We start from the raw sequence: 21,478 nt of genomic DNA on the forward strand, positions 1-21,478 counted from the left end.
TCCCTCCATTCTCCCCCGCTGTCCCCTCGCTGTCCCCCCGCTGTCCCTCCATTCTCCCCCGCTGTCCCCCCGCTGTCCCCCCGCTGTCCCTCCATTCTCCCCCCGCTGTCCCTCCATTCTCCCCCCGCTGTCCCCCCGCTGTCCCTCCATTCTCCCCCGCTGTCCCCCCGCTGTCCCCCCGCTGTCCCCCCGCTGTCCCCCCGCTGTCCCCGGCCCATGGCCGCCCCCCTGCCGCCCACGCGGGTTCCACTGGCGGAGCGGGGCGCGGTGCTGGTGTCGTGCGCTCTGTCCTGCGCGGGCTCGGCGCTGCTGCTCTGCTCCCAGGCGCGCTGGCCCGAGCTGCGGACGCGGCCGCGGCAGCTGCTGCTCTACCTGTCCCTGGCCGACCTGCTCTCCGCCCTCTCCTACTTCTACGGCGTGCTGCGGGACTTCCAGAGCACCTCGTGGGACTGCGTCCTGCAGGGCGCCCTGTCCACCTTCGCCAACACCAGCTCCTTCTTCTGGACCATGGCCATCGCCCTCTACCTGTACCTGACCATCGTCAGGGGCTGCCCCGCGGGCCCCTCCTTGCTCTGGGCCTTCCACGCCGTCAGGTGGGTGCTGTGAGCTGCCAGGACCCGCAGGCACTGCCCTGTGCTCCCTCCTGATGGAGCCTCGGGGGTCGCTTGTGTGCTCTTCTCCTCCTCCTCTTCTTCCCCTCTCATTCCTTTGGAACAGGGATTTTGCTGTATTTTAACCAAGCTGCTTGTTCCCCCTTCCCCTTCCCAAGTGAGGAGCTGGAGACGTGGAGATGTTGAAGCTTTTTTTTGTTCAAGGTCACTTGGAAAAATCTCTGGCGGGTTCTGATGGCTGAGAATCCTTCTGCTTTCCCTCCAGCCTGCTCTGGTGTTCCAGAAGTGATGGAACAAACCTGGCGTGTGTGATGTGTGTGATGCCTGCCTGCCGCTGCCCAGGCTGCCGTGTTTTTGGGGTCTGTTTCCGAGGTCCCCACCTTCCCCCTGTCGGCCTGCTCTGGGATCCTTCCCCTCTGCCCGGGCAGGTTGCTGTAATTCCATACTCACAGGAGAATGTTGTCCACAGGTGATGAATCTGCTAGAGGAGCACTCTGAGGGTTGTTTAGGCGTGTTGGATTGAAAGCAAGACAAACCAGACCACAGAGTAGCTCTGTGTCTCAGTTGCTGCTATTTGGGGCACTGATTTTCCACGTCATGTTTAGCAAAAACTTTCATTATGCAATTGGAGCTTGTGGAATCATGTGCTACGTCCACGCTGAGCGAAACAGTGATCCTTTAGTCCCCCGTGTTGCCAAGCTTTTGCAATAAATTATAAGAGGAGTGATCTGGTTTAAAAGGGGAAAAAAAAAAAAAAGCCCTCAGGACAAGCAGAGAATTTTCTTGGGTTTCTTAGTCAAATATTTGTCACCTTTTAGTTTCAGGCAGCATCGTTTGGCAGCTGATTGCAGCAGAGCTGAGTCCAGGTGAGGATGGAGAGAGTTTGAGGCTGAACCAGGGAGGGACTCCAGCTCCTGCCTGCTGGAATTGCTGCTCCCACGGGGGCTGTGTGAGGAGCTGAGGGCACTGCCCACGGCCCTGGGCACACCACGGAGCGGCTGAAGCTGAGAGGAGATGCACTGGAGGAGGATTTATGTTATTTCATCTGGAGTAAATAGAGAGTTGCCCTCTGAGAGCTGTGGTGAGGACAGGATGCTGGTAGAGAGCCACATGTTGCTTAATGGATATGAAAAACAAGTCTGACTCCTTCGTGGGCATCCTGGCTCCATCAGGCACATCAAAGAGCTCAGGCAAATCTGGCCTATTTGTAGTTTTCCCCTCTGCTAATTGCTTGTGTGGCTTTTGTCTGTGCTTCAGGTTCTCCAGCTGGTTTAATGCTACCAAGTGTGGAGAGAGCAGAGCCACTGAAGCAGCTCTGGCTGCAGGCTGTGCGCTCCAAAAACGGTAAAAATCCTGGGAGAGTGCTCTAACCCCATGACACACAGGGAGAGATGCTCAGACCGGGCTGCTTCTGGGTGAATTTGTTCGATTTTCGGTTCTTTACAGTAAAAATGAGTTGTCATCTTCAGTGCTTGGTATTGATCAGCACCATTTGCTCTTTTTAAGGGCTGTTGAGCACCTGTGATCAGGTTCTGGTCTGTAAATACCTCCTGCTCTCTGCAGAGCCAGTGTTTAAAGCTGCTTCTGCTTTTTGAGCTGTCTGAAAAGCCAGGGAAAACAAGTGAGGACGTGTTCTGTGCCCATCCCCTGGTGACGCATCGTCCTGTTTTACTTCCCTGCTCTCCTGTAGTCACCTGAGAAATGAAATTCTGGACATGATGCTTGGAGATGGAGCTGACTAAACACATGTTGGGAGTCAGGACCTGGGATTTTCCTGAGGGAAATCAGGATGTGCCGGTGGATCAAGCCCGTCAGACAGGTCCGTGCCACGGGGATTCCTGTGGTAACACATCCACCAGTTCTGGGCTGGAGAGCTGCAGCCTCTGCTTTGGTCTGAAACTTGCTGAGCTCAGATGAGCTTTGAGAACAAGCCTGCAGCCGGCTTTGGAAACACTTAGGTAGCTGTAGAATGTGAGTTCTGGCATGCAGCAAACGAGCAGGCTGCCTCAGTGCCCCTGAATTTCCGAGTGTCACGTATCACTGCTTGGAAAACATCACCTTTGTTGTGGGAGAAGTTGATCCAAGCTCAGGGTGAGGAATGGACCAGACAGTCAGAGCCCACCTTGGGATTGTTCCCTGCTTGGCTTTTGGTGCCAATTGCTGGCAACATTTGAAAGGGTTTTCGTTTCCTGACCAGGCTGTGCAGATCATTATAACCATAAACATCCTTACTTAAAAAAAATCTCTAACATATGCATGCCTATATATCAAAATATATGTTTTATCTATATATATACGCACATTTATAACCATGTGTATGTTTTCACGTCCATGGAGTGCCTGGGTCCTTTCCTGCCCTGCTCATCTCACCCTTTCATGGGCTGCCTCTTGCAGGGTTGAACTGGGGCAGGTTTGGGGTTCTGGTCCCAAGGTGTGCTCAGAGCTCCTTCCTGGACCTGCCTGGGACATCCTGATTTTCCCCTCCTTCCAGAGTGAGGATTCCTGTCCCCAGGAGGGAGTGCCTGCAGGCCTGCCTTGGATGGCTCCTTGTCTGACCTGTGCAGGCAGGTGACAGCAAATCACCTGCTTGTGAGAGCCCCCGGGGGGGGGAAAGCAGCTGTGCAGCATAAATCAAAGTGTGCTTATTGAGAAACCTGACCCCAGAAAACCAGGGCAAGGCGAGCTGAGCACTGCTGGGGCTGGGGGGAACTCGCCTTGCCCGGTTTTGGTGTGACTGTGCAAAGATCTGCTGGCATGGATGATTTTTTTATTCATAGATTACCAGGAGCTGTATTGGAGGAGTAAATACTGTTGTGTCTGTGTCACAGGTTGGATTTCCAGCCTTTTGACAGGAAGGAGGAGTCATCTTCCCTTCTCTCCCACACTGTGTGCATCCAAGTGTGCTTTGGAGAGGCCCAGCCTACACAACTGCTCCCTGGGGCTCAGAGGGATATTTCTGCCTCTCTGTTGTCTTGGATCCTTTTCCTTCCAGTCCTGACACACACCTGGGGTGAGGAGTCCTGTTCTTCAGTTCCTCCATTCTCCCGGCTCAGTAACAGCTCTGACATTTGGCAGCTCTCCCCAGTCTGTCATTTAGGAGCTCTCAAGAACAACTGAATCACCAGTCTCAGTTCTCCTTCCCATTGCTGAATTGGAGCTGAAGTTCATGGAAATGTCTGTCTCCTTCCTAGGCCCTTCCTAATTTCACTTTGTTGGTGATCCTTCTGCTTGGTGTTAGTGGTGAATATCCCTCTGATCCCAGCATGCTCCTCCAGTGAAAATTAACCTCCTGTTATGCAGCAGTTTTTATTCTTCCTTTCACCAGTTGTCTCCTGAAGGTTTTTACGTCCATTTCTTCGTGGTGAGTTCTCTCCTCCTGTGGCCTCCCTGTGTCTGCACTTACGCTGCCCTGTCTTGCATCCCCATAATCTGACCTGCTTTTATCTAAATTCTCTTTCCGTTTCAGCTGGTTGACGAGATCATTATTTAGCCAAATTAATTTCTTAATTCACTTCCTTTTTGTTGGTGCCTGTGTGCCTTTAAATGATTTTTTCTAAGGAAGTGCCATTTCTCTTGAATTCTCTACCTCAGTGCTCAGTTCTTCCAGGAGTGCTGAGAATGAAATGTCTTTGCATTTTTATTTGTTTTCCGAGAAAATCGCCGGTTTTACCAAAGCAACTCCTGAATTGTGTGGAAACTCTCCTGGTGCTGGTGACGTTTGGGATGTTTTTAGAAGTCTGCTCTGATAACAGAGTGGGGAGGGCTTCCTGCAGCACCACTGTCCTTAAATAACAGCACTGGCTGGGATTAGCACTGCCTGTTCCCAGCTGAACCCTGAAACAAAATGTTCCCAACGGGCTGAAGGGTTGACTCAAAACTTTTTTTACAGCCTTATATTTTCATCTGTTTCTTTTGTGAGTAGGTGAACCCAGACATTATTGAAGAGTGGGAAATGGGGTGTTTTCGAAACCTGATGTCATGGGATTATCTGTGTTTCTACGGTTGGGCCATGGAATTTCAGATGATCTGGTCAAGGCAGCTGCTCTTCGCCTCCCCAGTCTGCTGTGTCTGGTTTTGGGGGACAAGATCCTTTCCATGCTCCCTGCAGCTGCTCCGGGCTGTCAGGGGAAGACTTAGGAGAGCAAGGCAGCCGTGGATTTGTTTTCTCTGCACGTGGGGAGACCAGGAGGGTTGTGGAAGCTCAGCCTGAGCCTGTCCCTCTCTCTGGGGAGGGCAGGTGACACATCCTGGCACTGTTGTGGTGTCATTTTTGTTTGGGCCGGAGGGATTTTTCTGTTCCTCCTCATGGTTTCTTGTAGGCAGCCCAGGCTGCTGACTGACTTAATTCGAGTGTGTCACCCCCGGTATTTTTCTCCTAAATGCTTCCCTGTGTTTGCCTCTGCTGTCAGGTGAGAAGCCGAAGTCACAGCTCCAAGTGAAGGGAATGTGGCTCCTCTTTGCTTTCTTGGCTTTTTGCTGTTACTGCCAGGACTTTCCCCCGGCTCTTTGTCCTTCAGAAATTACATTTTTGCTCCCGAAATACTGACTACACCTCCACTTAAAAGCAAAGCATGCAAACCACTGACAGAACGGAGTTGTGGATTTCTTTGTGTTCCACTTTGGAATCAGCTGGGACTTGGCTGCTCGTGCTCCCAAAGCTCGGGATCAGCTGGCTGGGACCTGCAGGAAAATCACATTTTACAGTGCCCTGGCCTTGGCAAATCCCCAAGCTCCCTGTGGCCAGGAGGGAAGGGGAGGAGGGCAGGGATGGCTCCTGCTGCCCTCTGTGCAGGCCAGCTCAGGGAGCAGCACGTCTGTCCTTGTAGGGCACAAAAGAAAGATGTGAGACTCCAAATATTTCAGAAGGCAAAGAGCATAGGAAAAAGGCTTTTATTGTCTAATTCTTACTGCCTTTTATCAGGTGTTCCCATGTAGACTTACCATGGTTGGTGAATAGGAACAACACCTCTCTGATCCCGTGGGTTAAACCAGAGAAACAGCAAAACACCACCTGGAGAAAGATTGTTCTGAGGGGGGAGAGTTGTTTGCCAGGATTGTTTTGAGGAGAAGCTTTCTTGAGAAATTTTTCCTTGGGGAGAAAGTCAGCAGCCGCTAGCAGGCTAAAAATCTCTCAGGCCCACACACATCCCTGCCGCTCTGCCCCTCATTCCCACGGCGGGTCCCCGGGAGGGGGATTTGCAGCCCTGGTTCATGATGCATCCTGACATCAGTCCAGCACCTGTTGGCCACCTCCCCTTACCTGGGATGAGCACTAACCTGGGCTGAGCCTGTCTGGGGGAGGATCCCCAGGGCTGCCCCCCTTTTCCCGAGGTGTGGGGGCTGACCTGGGGCTGCTGCTGGCTCTGACCCTGGTTCTCTGTGCCCTCCCTCAGCTGGGGCGTCCCCCTGGCCATCACGGTGGCCGCCGTGGCCCTGAGGAAGATCGGCTACGACGCCTCCAACGTCTCTGTGGGCTGGTGCTGGGTGGACCTGGCCGCCGAGGACCGGCTGCTGTGGATGCTGCTGACGGGAAAGGTCTGGGAGATGCTGGCCTATGTCACCCTGCCCGTGCTCTACATCCTCATCAGGAAGCACATCAACAGAGCAGTGAGTACTCTGCCGGGTGATCCCATCCCCCTGTACTCTGCGTTTCTGGCTCCTTGTGCAGCAGCTGCTTCAGGACCCTGCGATGTCCCCAGCGCTGGTGCAGCAGCGCCGTCACGCAGTGACTTAGCACAAGCAGGATGTAAAAGCCCTTTGAAAACGAGCAGCTGCTGTGGGATGCTCATGAGGGAAATGCTACAGCAAGAATTGAAACGGAATGTGAAGGACAAGCTCGGCCTTAATCAGTTTTCTGCAGTTCCACTTGTAGCGAGATTGGGATCCTCAGACCTCAGTGCTTTTAGTGTCTCCAACGAGAGCTTGTGCTGATGAATGTTATTTTGTGCTGGCAGCTCAAAGCTCCGCCTGGGAGTCCAGGAAGGCTTCGGGCACCACACAGGAGAGTCCCTGTCCTAGCAGGGGTTTGGAACTTGTGAGCACACAGAATGAGGCGTCCAGGACAGCATTTGCGTAGCACACAAATCCAGATGAGAGCGGCAGAAGGAGCTGCACCCAGATGTTCCTTCCCTCTCTGAGCTGTGTTAGGGAAAAAAGCCCCACGTGTGGGTAGATGGAAATTTCTCCTCCTGGAAATTCCTGCCTCTGCCTGTGGTGCAGCTGTGGGGATAAACACAGCCCTGGTCAGGGCAGGATCCTGCAGGCGGTTTGGGAGAATGAGGGAATTTGGGAAGGGAAGGTTTGCTGGTGCCTGTCAGCATCACCTGCGTGCAGCAGGCGGGACAGGCTGTCCCAGCCGTGCTCGGAGACAGCAGCGTGACCTGCTGGAAACCCGAGCCGGGCTCGCTGCCGCCTGTGCCAGGGGTGGATCGCTGGGCTCGCCGCTGTCCCTGCCCGCCCCGGCGAGCTGAGGGCAGGCGCTGTCCTGCTCTCACCCCGGGGCTCGGGGCAGCGCACGGAGCCTCCCGCGGTGTCCCGGCCCGGCTCCAGCGGGAGTGCCGGCCTTCCCCAGGGTGTGCTGCCCGTGTTACCCTCCTGCGGGACGCGGGGCTCCGATTGCTCTGGGGACAGCCCCGGGACTGTCCCAGGGTTGTGCGGCTGTGCTGATGTCCGTGTGTCCGTCCCTCCCACCTTTGGGGCTGTGCTGATGTCCGTGTGTCCGTCCCTCCCACCTCTGGGGCTGTGCTGATGTCCGTGTGTCCGTCCCTCCCACCTTTGGGGCTGTGCTGATGTCCGTGTGTCCGTCCCTCCCACCTTTGGGGCTGTGCTGATGTCCGTGTGTCCGTCCCTCCCACCTCTGGGGCTGTGCTGATGTCCGTGTGTCCGTCCCTCCCACCTTTGGGGCTGTGCTGATGTCCGTGTGTCCGTCCCTCCCCAGCACGCCCGTGCTGATGATGTCCGTGTGTCCGTCCGTCCCCAGCACGCCCGTGCTGATGATGTCCGTGTGTCTGTCCGTCCCCAGCACGCCCGTGCTGATGATGTCCGTGTGTCTGTCCGTCCCCAGCACGCCCGTGCTGATGATGTCCGTGTGTCTGTCCGTCCCCAGCACGCCCGTGCTGATGATGTCCGTGTGTCTGTCCGTCCCCAGCACGCCCGTGCTGATGATGTCCGTGTGTCTGTCCGTCCCCAGCACGCCCGTGCTGATGATGTCCGTGTGTCTGTCCGTCCCCAGCACGCCGCCCTCTCCGAGTACCGGCCCCTCCTGCCGGCGGCCCCGCGGCCCCGCTCCAGCATCGCGGACAAGAAGCTGATCCTCATCCCCCTCATCTTCATCTTCCTCCGCATCTGGAGCACGGTGCGCTTCGTCCTCACGCTCTGCGACTCCCCCGCGGTGCAGAACTCGGTGCTGGTGGTGCTGCACGTGAGTGTTTGCGGGAGATGCAGCCCGGGGGAGGCACGGCTTTGGCCTCCCGACAAATCGCGATCTTCTGGGGGCGGGATGGAGCGCTGCAAGAACACCTGCGGCCTCAGGTGAGCCCTGCCCGGCATGCCCGGGCAGCAGCAATGCTGCAGCAATGCAGCAGGAGCTGTTCCAGCAGCATCTAGTGGCTGCAGAGGAAAGCTGCAGCGGCAGGGGTGGACGGGGCGAGCGCTGAAGGGAGAGCTGCTCCGGCGGGAGTGTTGGGTGTGTGTCCTCTTGCGGGGCTCGGCCCGCTCCTGCCCGCCAGCACACGGCAGCCCCCCGCTCTGTTTTCGGGTGAAAACAGAGGAAAAAAACCCCACAAAAACCCAAAAATCCTCCCCAAAACAAACAAACAAACAAAAACCCCAAACAAACAAACCCCTCAAAAAAAAAAAACAAACCAAACAAAAAAAAAAAACAAACAACCCTGAAAAAAACCCAGACCAAAAAACCCAAAAAACAAACCAAAAAACCAAACCAAAAAACCCAAAACAAACAAACCAACCAACCAAAAAACCCCCAAAAAGCAAACAAAACCTCCCCCCCAATAAACCCAAGCTCATTCTTCTGAGTTCCTTGTTCTCGGAGTGGGTGACTGTCGGTGCTGCAGCCGCTCTGCCAGGGTGTTTGCTCTCCTCTGGGTGATTCCTTGCCTTCCTTTCCAGGGAATTGGGAACACGTTCCAAGGAGGAGCCAACTGCATCATGTTCGTGCTGTGCACGCGGGTGGTCCGGGACAAGCTGCTCTCCCTCCTCTGCTGTGGCCACTGTGAGCAGCTGGACTGGCCCAGGCAGGGACCCCAGAGCTCCTGGCAGCACCCACAGCCCCACAGGGACAAGGACAGGGACAAGGACGTGCCCGGCCCCGGGCAGACGAAGCCGCTGCTCTCCAGCACCTGAGCTGGCCCCGGCTGCTGCTGGTTCCTCCTCTCATGGTAAAACTCCAGAGTGAGCCTTTCCTGCTGGGCCTGTGCATGGATGGGAGGGCTGGGAGCAGGACAGGGGACAGGGAGCAGGGACAGGGGACAGTATCATGCTGTGTTCAGTTCGTTTGGAGCCAGCCTTGAAGAGAGAAAGTAAAATTGTCACCAACTTGGCTTAAGGGAAAACAAAACAGCAGAAAAAACCACTCCCAAAAAGATCCCAAAGGGATTCCGTGGTCTCACTTTGCCTTTTCCCATTGGAGAGCCCTGGGAAAGGCTTTTGGAGGGATGTGCCAGGGTGACATTTCCTGCAGGTCAGGGGTGGTGGCACAGCCCTGGAGTGTGACTGTCACTGTTCCTGCAGGTGTGGGGTGGTGGCACAGCCCTGGAGTGTGACTGTCACTGTTCCTGCAGGTCAGGGGTGGTGGCACAGCCCTGGAGTGTGACTGTCACTCTTCCTGCAGGTGTGGGGTGGTGGCACAGCCTTGGAGTGTGACTGTCACTGTTCCTGCAGGTGTGGGGTGGTGGCACAGCCCTGGAGTGTGACTGTCACTGTTCCTGCAGGTCAGGGGTGGCGGCACAGCCCTGGAGTGTGACTGTCACTGTTCCTGCAGGTCAGGGGTGGTGGCACAGTCCCACAGAGGGAGCTGCAGCCCGGGGAAAGCAGCGCTGGAGAGGCTGAGCCCTGGAGAGGTCCCGCTCCTCCCTCACACTCGCAGCCTCAGCTCCCGAGCCGTGTCAGGATCCTCTGGAAGAGGCTGTTCTGCTGCACCCCAGTTCATCTCCCCTCCTTCCCCTGAGAACTCCTTTGGGGTCTTGCTCTTCTGCCTGGCGAGGCCGACGTGTGGTGAGGGGAACAAGCTCTGTGGGGACAGGAAATTCAGGAGCTGCTGGAAGGACTGTCCTGGGCAGGGATTTCAGTGTGGTGTGGGAACCTTCCCGGGAGCTCCAGCCTGGCTCCTGCTCCTCCCTGGAGCGGGGGCAGCGCTGTTTGTTCTGTGCTGGTGACGGATGTTTATCCCTCCTGCGTGCTCAGGGCTGGCACTGTCGGGGTTTGTGGTGGCAGCACGGGGCTTTTCCCGAGGGAGTCAGAGCCCTGCCGGCTCCTCGGTGCTCAGGGACATCGGGATGTGCCCCCCGGCTGCAGCAGGGACAGGACCCTGCCTGCTCTGGGCTCCTGAGCTTTGTGCCTTGGGTCAGGCTGGGGAGGGGATGGGGCTTCGTGTGCCGTTTGGAGATAATCTTTTACCTCATTCACAGCTCCTCACTTGCTTGGTTTTTTAAGTATTTTCTCCAACTTTTACAAAATAAAGTTCAGTTTCTTTACCAGGATGCTGCCCAGCGTTGCATTTGTGCAGCAAAGCCAGGACCTGCTCTGGTTCTTGGTCCCAGAGCCCCAGCCCTGCTGCTGTTCCTGCAGAGCCCTTGTGGATCCAGCCCTTTCCCATTGCTGGGGGGCAGCGTGCCCAGCCCACTCTCCTGTTTGACTGGGAGCCAATCAATCAAATCAATTTGTGTGTACAGCTGATAAAGCAGGGTCTCTGTGTGACTGGTTTTCATTTAGTTCTCAAATCCTTGTTTCACCTGTTGTAGCTCAGGGGCCCAGAATATCCAATTAGCCTCGCCTGAACGTGCAATTCCTCCCCAAAATGCAGGTGAGAAGGTGTCACTCATGGATATGTTCTCTGGGATGTCTCAGGCCATCCCACAGAGTACATATATATTATATATTTGGGTATATATCTGTATAAAATATACCCAAAGGGTGGGCATTGCAGTGAGCACTCTGCAGCAGGCCTGGCTGCCAGCTCCTGCCCAAACATCACCTTTAGAGCTCACCACTGATGTTCTCCAGCAGATTTACTGTCCTGGAAACTAAGTTTGCCCTCTTAATAACTTTTTTTTTTCCCCCCAAAGATATCAGGCGTTCATAGGATCCAGCCCTGAGCACAGTTCATTAGGCTGAGGGTAAATAAATCCCTGCACACGTGCAGGGGAACTCTCCCCACGAGCTGCCTGAGGGCAGAGGAGACACGAGGGGAGGTAAAGTCTCCAGGCGCACATGTGAAGAGCAGATGTCAAACCTGGGTACGTGGTGCAGCTGAAATGGAAAATGTGTTGTAAAATGCCTGTAAAATCAGCTCTTGGCTCGTTCCTGGCTCTGTCCTTTGCCCAAGTCCAACTGGATCCCGGCTGCTGAAGATGTCACACCCCTGCAGTCCCTTTGAAAACCCAAGGAGGTGATTGGCTTTCCTGTCTCCCTCCACCAGCCTCTCTTCCAAGATCATCCCAGAGCCAGTTGCAACCTTAGAGATGTTTTCACCACATTCTTGCCGCGTTTGGAAAATATTCAAGTTGTTCCGCTGCCACGAGCAAATATTTACTCTGATGAGGGGTTTTGATGACAAACATACGCGTTCTCTTTGACTCCAGTGTGTTCCAAGATTATTCCTTCAAGTTCCAGAGCAGAGTTTAAAGACCATGGCAGAGAATTCTCCCTCCCTGCATTTCCTGTGGCAGAGCAGCTGTCATTCTGCCAAGAGCTCCCAGAGGGTGACGCTGCCTTTAAAGGGCTGGAATTCCACGGTGGAAATCTGTCCTCTTTGCAGTTTTCCCCAACTCCAGGGCAGAATTTTCCCTCTTGGCTGAGGATGTGTAAAGGCGAGGAGAGCACGAGGTGCTGCGTGAGCTGTGGGTTTGGTGCAGACACACACAGACTGTGACACAGCGGCGTGATCCCCATCGAGATACCCGGGACCAGGCTCCTCCAGGCTGCTCACTGAAAAGAAAGGCAATAAAAGAGAAATGCCCAGGAATCTGGGGACTAAATTCCACCACACTGAGAGCAGCAGCAGGGCTCTGTTCTTCCTCCCGCCTTGGCGCATGCTGCTTCCACGTGGAGCCAGGGCGCAGCCAGCCAGGGAACGCGTGCAGGACACGTGGAAAAGAGGTGTTGCTCAAGAGATGCCTTTTTTTTTTTTTTCCCCTAAGCTGCCTGATAAAAATAGACAGACCAATAAACAGGAGGTTTGGTTCTGGTTCCTCGGGCTGCTGGGGACGCCTGTAAACTTTGCATTTCTCTGATAAACTCGACAGTTGTAGTGGATGATTAACCAGGTCCCGGGCTCTTAAAGCAACCCCATAACAGAGGAGGTTAATAGAGAGCCAGCAGCACGTGGTGCTCCACTTGCATGGGGAGGGAAGGAACTCCAGGGCTCTGGAGGAGACACAGTCCCAGGCACAGCTGTGGGAGGATGAGCTCTGAGCGCTGCAGGAGTGCCTGAGCCAGCTGCTCGCTGCAAGGTAAGACCACCAGCAGCATTTTGGCCCCGGAGGGAGATCCGTGTGCGGCCTGTGGCTGCAGGGGTTAATGGGGTTCAGCGCTGTGGCTCAGGGCAGGTTCCCTCTCTGTTGCCAGGGCTGCTCCCCATGTTCCCTGATGCTGCAGTTGCTGGGCAACATCTCCAGCTGTAGCACCCACAGCTGCCCAGCAGCTGCAGCCCTATGGGCTCTCCTTGTCCACGCACACATTTCAGGGGGAAATTGGCTCATTTTGCCAGCTTTGGTGAAAGGTCTGCCCCTCCTCGCTGGAGAGATGAGCCTGTGCCCCCTGTCCCCGGGCAGCTCCTCTCTCTGGGACAGCATCTGCTGAAAGAACATCTGACACTGGCAACAGCGTGGAAAGGAAAATAAACTGAAGCCACGGGAGAGGCAGGCAGAGGAAGGGGATGAGCAGGCAGGGTGCCTTGCCCGGCTGCCAGAGCCTGCCCTCGGTTGGATGTGTTTGGAAGAGTCACAGAGGGGCTTTTTCTGCGCAGGGCGTTCCCACCCCCGCGGCTGCCTCGACTGGGAGAAGCTGTGCTCAGCATCTGTGACTCCCTCAGCAAGATGAAGCTGAAAGGACACGGGCAGGAGAGCTCCGAGGGCAGTGAAGGCACCAAGGGGGTGAGTATGTGGGAGCCCGAGTCTCCCGCAGGGGTACAGAACAAGCCCTGGGGCTCTGCGGGTGCCTGTGAGGAGAGGAAAAGTCTACGACGTTTTGGGCTGAGATGTTTCTGATCTTGAGCCCAGTTTGTGTCTGTCTGCAGAGCAGGGTTGCACTGAGTCTCGTGATTGTCTGCAGCTCTCCCGCCCTGTAACTTCTGTGTGACTTTCCCTTTCTGTGTGACTTTCCCTTTCTGTGTGACTTTCCCTCGCTGTGAGTGAGTTTTCTTTCCCACCTTCTCATCAGTTTCAGGCTGTTTTATGCATCGCGATGGGGCTGCCTTTCACAGCAGTGTTTGGGGAGTCTTGCACAACGCGCTGCTGGGGAATGCCGGAGGTTTTCCTGACAGTGCTGGATGTCAATAATTAACACCAGCGCCTCTTCTGAGCCCCGGGGATTTGGTTAATGAGAGCAAGGCAGCTGCTTTCCATCACCAGTGAGGGAATGTCAGCAGACTCCTCCTAGAAAACGGACCTGGAAGCCTCAGCTTCCTCCTGATCCTGAGGCTGAGGTCGGCTTGAATTTCGATCTCCCGTAGCACCCTAAACTCCCCAGAGCCCTGGAGCCGGGCTGCCAGAGATTCTGAGCGGTAGGAAGGAGCTCCAGCAGCTCTTTGGACAAACGTTCAGTCGGGGGAATGACAGAGCCCTCATGTGGGACCTGGCCTGAGTGCTGGGATGGAAAACCTCACAGACATTAAGGCCATTAAGGCTGGTGGCGGTGGCAGCAAACGAGATGAAAATGAGAAATGACTTTATTGATGGAGCAGCAGTGAGATGCATTAGTGAGCTATAAAAGCCAGCCAAACAAAACCCCAACAACCCAGCTCTGTCAACACAGCCCGAAAAGCCAGTTGTTTTGGTTGTTTGTGAGGCTGGGGAATGTGTGCCCGCACCGGGGTGTTGATCCCTCTCCAGATGGCAATTCCCCTCCTGTGTTCTAGTGCAAAGTGCGGCTCCTGTAGCCCTCAACCAAGCCCTCCATGGGCTGCTCGCGTAAATTCTAATTGGCCTCAGTGGCAATCAGTCGGATCCATAAATAGCTCTATCCCAAAAATCCACAGGAAGAAAAAACGAACAGGAAAGGGATCTTGCCACGTGATGCAAAAATCACTTCTTTTTAAAACTCTCCTGTGCCAATATCCTGTGTTATTCCACTGCCCAATTTGCACGTTGGAGAAGAATAATTGCACACAACCTTTTCCCTGCAGGGTGGTGTTTTAAGAACGGTAACTTGAAAAAAAAAAATTAATCATCCAAATGATTCATCAATACCAGCAAAGCAGAGTGAATGACCCTAATGACTGTGGGCATATCAAACAGAACAAAATGAGCTGTAACGGGAACAACCCATTGGACTTTTACATGCAGCAAAATGAAGGGAAAAACACAGAAAGCAGGACTTTGGGTATTGCTTTGTTTTTACCGAATGTTATTAATGCCTAAAAGCCAGACCCACTTCCAAGGTGATGTTCATGGTTTTTTTGGGTTTTTTCTCTCCCTCTGCAGAAAATGACACTTCTCCTGGCCCTGGTAGCTCTGATCTCTGCCTTTGGATCCTCCTTCCAGTACGGCTACAACGTGTCTGTGATCAACTCTCCCGCCCCGGTGAGCGGCCCGGGGTTACAGCAGAGCAAGGCAGATGGAACACGATGTAAATTGAATTTCTGTGGGTGTCTCTGGGCACAGGCTTGTCCTCTCTTTGTGCCCGGGACAGATGAGCTCTGGGAACCAGGCACATCCTAAAGGGCAGAACAACCTGTAAGGAACAGTTCCCCACCCCAGGCTTCTCCATCCCTCCCTTGCTTTCATCTCCCAGCTCCCTCATGCCGGTTTTTTATCAGGACAGTTATTTTATGACAGGGCTTTATGGCATTTGTCGTTATCTGACCTTTACAGCACGAAAATTGCACTCACTGTGCTGAATCTGCTTTGTGCTTCATTCCAGTACATGCAAGACTTTTACAACAAAACCTACCTGGACAGGACTGGAGTGCCCATGGATGGAAACTTCCAGACCCTGCTCTGGTCCCTCACTGTGTCCATGTTCCCTCTGGGTGGCCTCTTTGGGTCACTCATGGTGTGGCCGATGGTCAACAACTGTGGCCGGTGAGTGCCAGCCCTGCCTGAGGTCCTGCCCTCACTTTGGGAGCAGATAAGCTTTATCTGATGGTGACTCCACCTTGCCCAGCCCTGCAGACACCTGAAATTTCCCCCCACACCTTGATGCTGGAGAGGTGGGATGAGGGAGAGCTGCTGGCCTCAGCCATGAGTGTCGCCTGCCCACTGGGGAGGAATTTCTGGGGTTCTGCTGTGGCCAAGGCTGGACACTGAGCCAGGCACGGCAGTGAGCAAAGAAAGTCCTGGGATCTCAGATCAGGCCCAGCCTCTGCTGCTCAGGTTTCCTGAGAATCTTCACTTCTTTCCGGGAGCCTTCATTGCCTGCAGGGAAAACGTGGCAATTGCCATTTCCTCCTTGATCAGCGTTGGGCATGATGGTTCATTTGAGTTTTGGATGGATTGACACAGAGGGGATCTCTCTGCAAGTTAGAAATGCCCAGCTGAATCTCTCTCTTTTCCTGTTGCTTTGCAGAAAGGGCACTTTGCTGATAAATAACCTCTTTTCCATCGCTGCTGCAGTCCTTATGGGAACCTCCGAGCTGGCAAAAACCTTTGAAGTAATCATCCTTTCCCGTGTTATCATGGGAGTATTTGCTGGTAAGTGGATGGTAAAGGGAGAGCAGTAAATATTTCTTTGGCTGTGTAAAGGGGTTTTATTCTCCCAGCGTGTGCTTTCTCAGGTAGCACAGTTTAGAACCTGCGTGACAAGGCTGTGCTTCAGCCTGGTGCAGAAATACTGAAGATCTTTGGGAGATAATGGCCCTGGGACCGGAGTTTCAGCTGTGGGGAGGAGATGTGTGCCTGTAAATGCAGCAATAAACATCTGCTGGGTACTGCAGCTCCCACCTCCAGCAAACCTGCTGAGGATAATCTGTTTCCCCACACAACTCCGAGCAGATAGTCTGCTTCTTTCCTTTTCAACATAACCAGAATAATCCATCAAAAGCATTGCCAGACCAAATAATCCAGTCCTGGAACTGACTGTTCTTCCTGCAGGAGAAAAGAAATGTTAAAAGGGAGAGCAAAGGGCCCTGAGCCACTGGATTTCCTGCAGAGATTCAGGGAAGCCAAGGATATCTGTGTGTTCCTGGTGCAAGTGGCTTTACTGGAGCTGCAGGAACAGGGCACAAACAGAACCACGCTGGGTACCCTGAGCACAGCCAGGTCTACAAGGGTCCTAAGAGCATTTAGGCTCAATTAATTGGCTTTGGGCTGGTGAGACTGGCACACTCTGTGGTTTGTTAATGAGCTGGGACAGCTTGTGAAGACAAATTTCCTGCCTCAGCTCACCAATTGCAATTGCTGCATGTACAGATCAAGTTACTTTCCCAAGCTGGTTTCTTGTTTTCCATTTGTTTTTGTTTTTGTTTTTGTTTTATTATTTAGTGCAGTGGTTCTATTTTGGCTTTTGACTCCCTTAAACCTGGCAGCTGCTCTCGGCACTGGAGCTGGGAACAAATGCTAAGGGTCTTGTTAAATGTGATCCCTCCTGGCAGTTATTTATAACCAAAACCAAATCCAGCCTGGCTGCCCTGGCTTGTCCTTCTCAGGCTGATGAACTGAGGGTGCTGCGCCTGGGCAGGATCTGGGAGGATCCCAGGGTCACCCTCTGCCACTGGTGGCACTTTTTTCTGTGCCTTTTAGGCCTTTTAGCTTTCAAGTATCAGCCTGATCACCTTTGTAACCGCCGGCTCCTAACCCTGGGGACTCCAGAAATGTCAGATAAGAGTGCCCCGTGGTCATTTGATGCCGGGAGTTTGGGAGCTGCCAGGATTTACAGCGTAAGCACAGGAGCTGGCAGCTCGCTGGGGTCACTGTGGGCAGCCCTGGAACGTTCCTAAAAATAACCCGTGGCCCTGGTGTCCTTATTAGAGCATAAAGACCAATTCCAGCCAGCCACCTGCAAGGCATCTCAGAGCAGCAAAGCTCTCAGCACAGCATTTCTGAGCAGGGAGTCTTTAAAAGCCAACACAAAGTCATTTCCTTCCACTTTCACACCAGCGTGCTTGGGTGCTGATTTCCCTTCTTGGTTTAGAGGAAGCAAAAGTTCCTCTCTTGTACTTGGAGTTTGTTTCCAAGCCTGGGGCAGCACAGTTTTCCTTCGTGTCTTGTGCTGTTCCTGGCAGAGCCTGCTGAGAGAAAGCTGCTTTTTGGGGGGGTGAACACTGAACACTCAAACCAAGACACCCCCAAATCATCTGCTGGCTCTGCAGGCAAGGCAGGCTCCTGCTGATCCTGTCAGACTCCAAAAATGCTTTGCTGCCCAGCAGTTCATAATCCAGATACTCAAAGCAGAGGGTTTGTGGAGTTTCTGTGCATCCTGCAGTTCATCAGGAGTCTCTTTTGCTCCCCATGGGAATCAGCAGCTTGCTGGAGGCTGAGCTGCACGTCCGACACTGTTCCCTTAACTTTAGGTCTGGCTTCCAACGTGGTTCCCATGTTCCTTGGAGAGATGTCCCCCAAAAACCTGAGAGGAGCCATCGGGGTGGTGCCACAGCTCTTCATCACCATTGGCATCCTTTCCGCTCAGATCCTGGGCCTCAACAGCATCCTGGGGAATGTTAAAGGTAAAGCTCCGGCTCAGCACCTCCCGTGGGCTCCACAGGGCGAGGATTTCCCCCAGCTGACGTTTGTGTCCTTGCTGCAGGGTGGCCTGTGCTGCTGGGGCTCACTGGGATCCCATCCCTGATCCAGCTCCTGACGTTGCCCTTTTTCCCTGAGAGTCCCAGATACCTGCTCATCCAAAAGGGCAACGAGGAGCAGGCCCGGAGAGGTACAGCCCTGTCCTGTCCTGTCCTGTCCTGGGAGGTGGGCTGGGCTGGGCTGGGCTGGGACCGGCTGGATCTGGCTGTGGGACACCGTGTGAAATTCTCAGGGTGTGGAATTCTCCCTGGGTGGAAATCTGGGAGCACCGCTCCTTTCCCTGCCTGTGTGTGCGTGCCCAGGTGCCCACCCCGGCAGCCCCGGGGTCACGCGCTGCTCTGCCCTGGCCTGAAGCAGGAAACTCTCAGTAAACCTGGGGCTCACAACTCCCCTGCTGTCCCCACCAGCTCTGCAGAGGCTGCGGGGCCGGGAGGACGTGGATGATGAGATCCAGGAGATGTACCAGGAGGACAGGTCCGAGAAGGAGGAAGGGCAGTTCTCCGTGCTCAGCCTCTTCACCTTCAAGGGCCTGAGGTGGCAGCTCATCTCCATCATCGTCATGATGGCAGGCCAGCAGCTCTCGGGGGTCAATGGGGTGAGTGGGGAAGGGGTGGGACTTCAGAGGGGGTGATGGGGACAGTGGTGACACAGAGGGGACAGCGGGCAGTGCCCCTTCACCCAGGACACGCCCAGTGTCACACGGGGGGCGGGTCAGCCCTGGCCAGTTCCAAATCCATGGACAAGGTACAGGGTCAGCTGCCCTGTTAATGATAATTGGAAAGTTTTTAAAGTGCCCAGACCCAGGCACCAGCGCCTCCAGAAATGGACAAATTCCATCCTCAGGCACCAGTGCCAGGATTTCAAGCAGCCCAGAGGGGGATTCCCACGTTCTGCCTGGTGTTAACACAGCTGTGGTTCTGCTGCAGGTCTTCTACTACGCAGACAGAATCTTTGAGTCAGCAGGAGTGGCCAGCAGCAGCATCCAGTACGTCACCGTGTCCATTGGGGCCATCAACGTCGTCATGACTCTGCTGGCTGTGAGTTGAGGCTGTGCTGGGGCTCTCTGGGCTCTCACTGGCCCAGTCCCTCCTCCCCCTGTTTAAATCAGGCTGTGCTCATGGAATGCTGCAGGCACAGAGTGGTTTGGGTAGGGAGGGACCCTAAAGATCATCTCGCCCCTAAAACCTTCCATAGAGCGTTGTTTGCACACACTGGGAGATGCTTTCCATGGCAGGTGCCCTGTGGTGGCCCTTGGACACAAACGTCTGCAGCAAGTGCCGAGCCCCTGAGGTCTCCCCCTCCCCTGTCTCTTCCAGGTTTTCATTGTGGAATCCCTGGGGAGGAGGATCCTTCTCCTGGCTGGCTTTCTGCTGTGCTCTGCCTCCTGTGCAATCTTAACCCTGGCCCTCAATCTCCAGGTGTGTATGAATGGCCCAGGTGGTGCCACCCATGATTTCTGGACTTCACAGGGAACGGGCCATTCTGAGGATGCTTTTACACCCTGGGGAGGAGGGGACAGCATGAAAGCTCTCTGTACTTGCACGTCGACCTCAAAGAAAGGCAGGGAAAGCTGTGATCCGGAATGCTCCTTGCAGGATGTTCACAGCTCCTGCTGCATCCCCTTGGCAGCAGGATCAGCCAGGGGTGGTTTCTGTGCCTTGTTATGGATGTGTCTGTCGCACTGAGGGGTGACACGGCCTTTAAACGCCTCCGAATGTCACTGTGAACGGTGCCTTGAATGTGCTGGTGATGTTCAGACAGGAACCACCCCTAACCTGTGATGCAATCCTTGCAGAACACTGTCTCCTGGATGTCCTACCTCAGCATAGTCTGTGTCATTGCCTACATCATCGGACACGCCATCGGACCCAGTAAGTGCTCACAGTCTCCCCCACAAGCTGGGTAAAGCCAGGGGTTGTGCTCCATTTCCAACCAAAACCTTTGTGGAGCTCATCCAGGGAGGCTGAGTTTCATCTCTGTGTGGCCATGCCCCGTGCAAGTCATTTCATTGCCCCGTTTTTCCCTTTAAATTCAACCCTTGTTTGATTTGCCGTTACAAACCACTGTCTGCCACTGAAACGAGGAGTTTAATCGAAAATTCAGAGTGAGGGGATTGCCTTTGGGGATTTCCTCAGCTGCGGCTGCCTTGCAGGTCCCATTCCATCTGTGATGATCACAGAGATGTTCCTGCAGTCGTCCCGACCTGCAGCGTTCATGGTGGGGGGCTCCGTGCACTGGCTGAGCAACTTCACCGTGGGGCTGGTGTTCCTCTACATGGAGGTAAGGACCCCAGCACAGGGCAAACCTGGGCTGGAAATCGGCCTCTTCACCCCTCTGTTCTTACAGAGAGGCTTTGAGGAGCTGTAAATGCACTTGTTGGTTCTCAAAACCTGTGTGTGGGGCTGTGTTAAGGCAAGGGACTGATGTTCCTCAGCGTTTTCTCATCACACCTGGCTGTTGCACAGGCTTTAGAAGAAAGCAGTTTGATTGTCAGGTCTCATCCTGAGCTCAGGAGCTTGGAAAAGATGGGAAATTCCCCATCTTAGACTGCAGGATGTGCCTCAGGGAGACAATTTTAGCTTCTGAAATTCTGAAATTCTAGCCCCCAGCAGCAGTGACCCACAAACTGCTGCAGTCCCTGCCTTTAACCTGCGCTAAGGCAGCTGCTGAGTTCAGTGTGAGCTGTGGAGCAGACCCTCACCCTCCTTTCCCAGTAGGTGTCCAATAAACCCGTGGAGGTGGTTGGAGAAGACAGAATCTAAAACCACCCCAAGTTAGGTTGTTCAGGTTAAAATGTGTGAACCTCTCTGTGGCTGCATTTTCCGTAGCCGGGGCAGGGTGCGGCACAGGCAGAGCAGGTAACTCCACCTGGACCTGACCCTGCTCTCTCCTGTCACTGCCCTAGGCTGGCCTGGGGCCCTACAGCTTCCTCATCTTCTGTGCCATCTGCGTGGCCACCATGCTCTACATCTTCTTTGTTGTTCCTGAGACCAAGAATAAAACCTTCATGGAAATCAACAGGATCATGGCCAAGAGGAACAAAGTGGAGATTCAGGACAGCAAAGAGCTGAAAGATTCCTACCCCCTGGGCAAGCAGGAAGAGAAGAAATCGCTCTCCAGCAGTGAGATGTGACCCAGCTGTGTTGGGCCTGACAGGATCTGGTCAGCAGGAAAACAGACACAGGGATTCCTCCTCCGATGCTGATCTGACAGTCACGGAGCTGTTAAGGCTGGAAAAGACATTTAAGATCAAATCCAACTGCAAACCTAACGCTGCCACGTCCTCCTCTTGTTGCAAGGAAAGGGAAATGTCCTCAGCCAGCTCAGTTCTGTGACAAGGAGCCGATGGCACGAGGTGCTGTGTGTCCCTGGAGTCCTGGTGACACATCCCAGGGGACACAAGCCAGCCCTCGGGCTGGGTGTGGGGCAGTCGTGTGCAAGGAGTGCACCAAACTCCTCTGAGGAGCTGTCACTTGTGTGTTTGAGAGCCCAGCAAGGGGAAATTAAATTTCATTTGGTATATCACTGTGCTGCCCTCTGTCTTGAAAAAAAGCAGGATCGATGAACAGCTTGGCATGGATTTTGTGCAGTAGGTGGAGAACCCTTCACATGATTTACTTTAACCTTAGAAAATTAGTTTCTATATGCAATATACCTGTGCTCGAGGTTGTGATCTGTAAGTGCTGAAAAAGGAGCTGTTTCTATGCTCTGTCTCTACATCCACTACAGAAAAGA

General features: G+C 54.2%; 2 protein-coding genes across 4 annotated transcripts; both read left to right on the forward strand.

Annotated features, from left to right (window-relative positions):
* Positions 1 to 216: 216 nt before the first annotated feature.
* GPR157 (G protein-coupled receptor 157) lies at positions 217 to 10,318 on the forward strand. 2 transcript variants are annotated; one of them, XM_066202968.1, is made up of 5 exons: positions 217 to 593; positions 6,005 to 6,218; positions 7,843 to 8,031; positions 8,739 to 9,007; positions 9,610 to 10,318. In XM_066202968.1, exons 1-4 carry the CDS (start codon positions 217 to 219, stop codon positions 8,970 to 8,972), a joined length of 1,014 nt encoding a protein of 337 aa, XP_066059065.1. In that variant the 3' UTR covers positions 8,973 to 9,007; positions 9,610 to 10,318. The 2 variants fall into 2 exon arrangements, with proteins under 2 accessions (XP_066059065.1, XP_066059066.1); XM_066202969.1 differs by lacking the exon at positions 9,610 to 10,318 and adding an exon at positions 9,310 to 9,326.
* A 1,715-nt stretch (positions 10,319 to 12,033) lies between these two features.
* Positions 12,034 to 21,265, forward strand: LOC136300503 (solute carrier family 2, facilitated glucose transporter member 5-like). Of its 2 annotated transcripts, XM_066202964.1 has the most exons (13): positions 12,034 to 12,298; positions 12,814 to 12,940; positions 14,489 to 14,587; positions 14,928 to 15,088; positions 15,573 to 15,697; positions 17,515 to 17,667; positions 17,748 to 17,873; positions 18,151 to 18,338; positions 18,670 to 18,780; positions 19,060 to 19,161; positions 19,539 to 19,614; positions 19,896 to 20,023; positions 20,649 to 21,265. In XM_066202964.1, the coding sequence occupies exons 2-13, from the start codon at positions 12,884 to 12,886 to the stop codon at positions 20,874 to 20,876; spliced, it is 1,554 nt and encodes a 517-aa protein (XP_066059061.1). In that variant the 5' UTR covers positions 12,034 to 12,298; positions 12,814 to 12,883; the 3' UTR covers positions 20,877 to 21,265. The 2 variants fall into 2 exon arrangements, with proteins under 2 accessions (XP_066059061.1, XP_066059062.1); XM_066202965.1 differs by lacking the exons at positions 12,034 to 12,298; positions 12,814 to 12,940 and adding an exon at positions 13,504 to 13,569.
* The last annotated feature ends 213 nt before the right edge of the window (positions 21,266 to 21,478 follow it).

The sequence above is a fragment of the Chamaea fasciata genome, unplaced genomic scaffold, assembly GCF_029207755.1.
Source record: "Chamaea fasciata isolate MVZ Bird 193981 ecotype frontalis unplaced genomic scaffold, bChaFas1.0.hap1 SCAF_23, whole genome shotgun sequence".
In the NCBI taxonomy this organism is placed as follows: Eukaryota; Metazoa; Chordata; class Aves; order Passeriformes; family Sylviidae; genus Chamaea; species Chamaea fasciata.